Raw genomic sequence first — 3258 nt, forward strand, 5'->3', positions numbered from 1 at the left:
ACCAAATCATTAGAAATGAAGCCAGCTTTTCTTAGCTTAATCAGCACTCATCAATTCACTGGAATGGATCATGAAGACCCTTATACTCATCTATCCACATTCTATGAGTTGGTTGGGACCATGGGCTTCAAGGAAAATGATATTGAATCTGTTTATCTGCGTCTATTTCCTTTCTCACTTGCAGGCAAAGCAAAAGAATGGTTAAAGTCGCATCCAAATCAGAGTCTAAGTAGCTGGAATGATGTAGAAAAGAAATTCCTACACAGATTCTTCCCACTCTCTCGATACATCAAGGCTAAGTCTGATATCTCCACATTCAGGCAAGGGCCAGAAGAACCTTTTTGTGAAGCTTGGGAACGCTTTAAAGTGATGTTAAGGAGATGTCCTAATCATGGCTTTGAGGATATTGCTCAGTTGAACATATTCCACAATGGTTTGAGGCCTGATACTAAAATGATCTTAGATGCTGCAGCAGGAGGTACAATGATGAGTGTTGATGCAGAACAAGCTACAAGAATCATTGATGCCTTAGCCTCAACAGATTACCAAGCTCAACATGATAGATATTCAGTGCAAAAGAAAGGGGTGCTGGATCTTAGTACTTCAGATGCAATTTTAGCACAAAACAAGATTTTGACTCAGCAAATTGAGGCATTAACCAAGCAAATGACAAAACTGCCTCAACAATTACATGCAGTAAATTCTCCTTCAATTCAAAATCAAGCTTTGAAGTGTGATTTTTGTGGGGGAGATCATCTCAATGGCCAATGCTCTTACCAAAATCCATCAGAGGAAGAGGTTCAGTATATGAATAATCAAGGAAGGCAAGGTGGCTTTGCATATAATTATCCAAATAACATGGCTCAAGGATGGAGGAATAATCCAAATCAAGGATTGGGGTGGAAGCAAGAGGCTGGATCATCTAACAGACAAGTCCCTTATCAGCAGCAACCACATTATCCTTCCGTTCATGAGAGAACATCCAAATTGGAGGATACTTTTGAGAAATTCATGCAAGCCTCTCTATCTAATCAGAAAAATACTGAAGCATCAATAAGAAATTTAGAGACACAGGTGGGGCAGCTGGCTAAACAGTTAGCTGATAATCAAGGAAGTCAATTTTCAGCAAATACACAAACCAATCCCAAAGAGCATTGCAAGTCTATCACCACTAGAAGTGGGAAAGTTATAGGAAAAGGAATTGTAGATAATTTAGTTGTTGAGGAAGAGGTTTTGAGTGAGAGAGAAAATGAAAAAGAACAGATTGAGTGTGAGGGAGGAGAAAGAAGGAATAAGGAAGATGTTGTAGATATTGGTGAGAAAATAGAAAAAAATGAAAAACAAGAGAGGAGTGTTCCTATAAAAGATGTACCTTATCCACATGCTCCTACAAAGAAATGCAAAGAAAGACAATTTGCAAGATTCATGGATATTCTCAAAAGACTGCAAATTATCATTCCTTTTACTGAAGCTTTAGAGCAGATGCCTACATATGCTAAATTCATGAAGGAATTATTGACAAAGAAAAGAAAGTTCAATGACCAGGAAATAGTTGAATTGGAAGCTGGATGCAGTGCTATAATTCAAAAATCATTACCACAGAAATCCAGAGATCCTGGGAGTTTCACTTTGCCAGTTACCATAGGAAATCTTACTGTTGGAAAGGCATTATTGGATCTTGGAGCTAGTATTAATTTGATGCCTATATCAATGCTGAAGAAAATTGGAGATGTAGAAGTGAAACCTACAAGAATGACTTTGCAGTTGGCTGATAGATCAATCAAATATCCACATGGAATAGTTGAAGATCTATTGGTAAAGGTAGATAAATTTCTATTCCCAGTAGATTTTGTTGTAATGGATATTGAAGAAGATGTTGAAGTACCTTTAATACTGGGAAGACCATTCATGAAAACTGCCAAAGTTATAATTGATGTAGACAAAGGAAGATTGAAGGTTTGTGCTCAAGATGAAGAAGTAAGCTTTAATGTTTTTGAAGCAAAGAAGTATTCAAATGATCATAAAGAGTGTTTCAGAGTGGATGTGAATATTGTTGAACCTTCAATGATGTTAATCAGGCGTCAAGCTATATGACGTTAAACGAGCGCTTGCTGGGAGGCAACCCAGTGTTTTGTTTTGAAATGTGTCTTTAATTTTGTTTTGATTTAGTAGTATGTTTTAACATTTGATGTTTTTAAAACCAGTTTGATATGTGAAATGGTCATGTATGTTTGAAATGTTTGGTGAAATGAATAGATGGAAGAAAGCTTAGAAAGGTTTGAAACTTTTGGCAAAGACAAAATGAAAATTTTCAAGAAAATTTCATTGCAGGGTAATTTTAGCTTAAGCTAGAACTTTTAGCCTAAGCTAGTTATGCAGAAAAAGAAGAAAAAATTTTGTTCTGCAACTTTCGCTTGAGCTAAAAAGAGCTAGCTTGAGCTAAATCAAATTTGTTGCTCTCTGCCAAATTTTAGCCTGAGCTAAAATGAGCTAGCTTGAGCTAGAAAACTCTGTTGCTCTCTGTCAAATTTTAGCTTAAGCTAAAAAGAGCTAGCTTGAGCTAGAACAAATCTGTTGCTCTCTGCCAAATTTTAGCCTGAGCTAAGAAGCTCTAGCCTAAGCTAGTGAGATTTCTACAAAAAAAAAAAAAAAAAGAACTGCAGCATTTTATAAAAATCACATTTTGAAAACCCTGCACCCTAACTCAGTTTCAGAAACACCCTCTGTTCTAAAAAAATCCCAAAGCTTCCATCTACATAACCATTCTCAAACAAACATTTCATCTACATTGTCATTATCAAGGTAAGTAATTACTCTTCTCCATAATCATTTTCATTGTCGTTTCCATTCAACAAAGCCCAGTCATGCATATTTCTGCTTCCAGTTCACAGTTTCGTTTTCAAATTGAAAGATTCAATCTTTTTGAAATTTCAATGTCTTGATGTTGAATAGGATTGTGGAATGGGATAATCAAAGTTAAGTACGGTTTTCATGGATTAAATACCAAAAATTATGCAGTACTAGTCTCTAAATGCCATTCTATATCATGCTTACCAAGTATTTGTTAAAATGTCAATCAAATAAAACACTTTGGTTTGAGAAATGCTTATTCTTACATGTGTAGAAAAATGAGTCATACCAAATCCACAACTGGTATTAAATAATCTATCGTTGACACCCACTGAATTTCATGATTATCTATCTTGGCCTGGGGACATGCACAATTTTTCAGGGGAGGCAGGAGCATATGGAGTTGGG

The 3258-nt window shown here is 36.0% G+C and overlaps 1 protein-coding gene and 1 pseudogene across 1 annotated transcript; one reads left to right on the top strand and one right to left on the bottom strand.

Annotated features, from left to right (window-relative positions):
* On the top strand, nucleotides 1–2094 carry LOC150025367 (uncharacterized). Its single transcript, XM_090293636.1, has one exon. The coding sequence runs from the start codon at nucleotides 16–18 to the stop codon at nucleotides 2092–2094; it is 2079 nt and encodes a 692-aa protein (XP_090149762.1). The 5' UTR covers nucleotides 1–15.
* On the bottom strand, nucleotides 293–398 carry LOC137827381 (small nucleolar RNA R71; annotated as a pseudogene).
* Nucleotides 2095–3258: the final 1164 nt, after the last annotated feature.

This window comes from Phaseolus vulgaris, chromosome 8, assembly GCF_051622355.1.
Source record: "Phaseolus vulgaris cultivar YP4 chromosome 8, ASM5162235v1, whole genome shotgun sequence".
Lineage (NCBI taxonomy): Eukaryota > Viridiplantae > Streptophyta > Magnoliopsida > Fabales > Fabaceae > Phaseolus > Phaseolus vulgaris.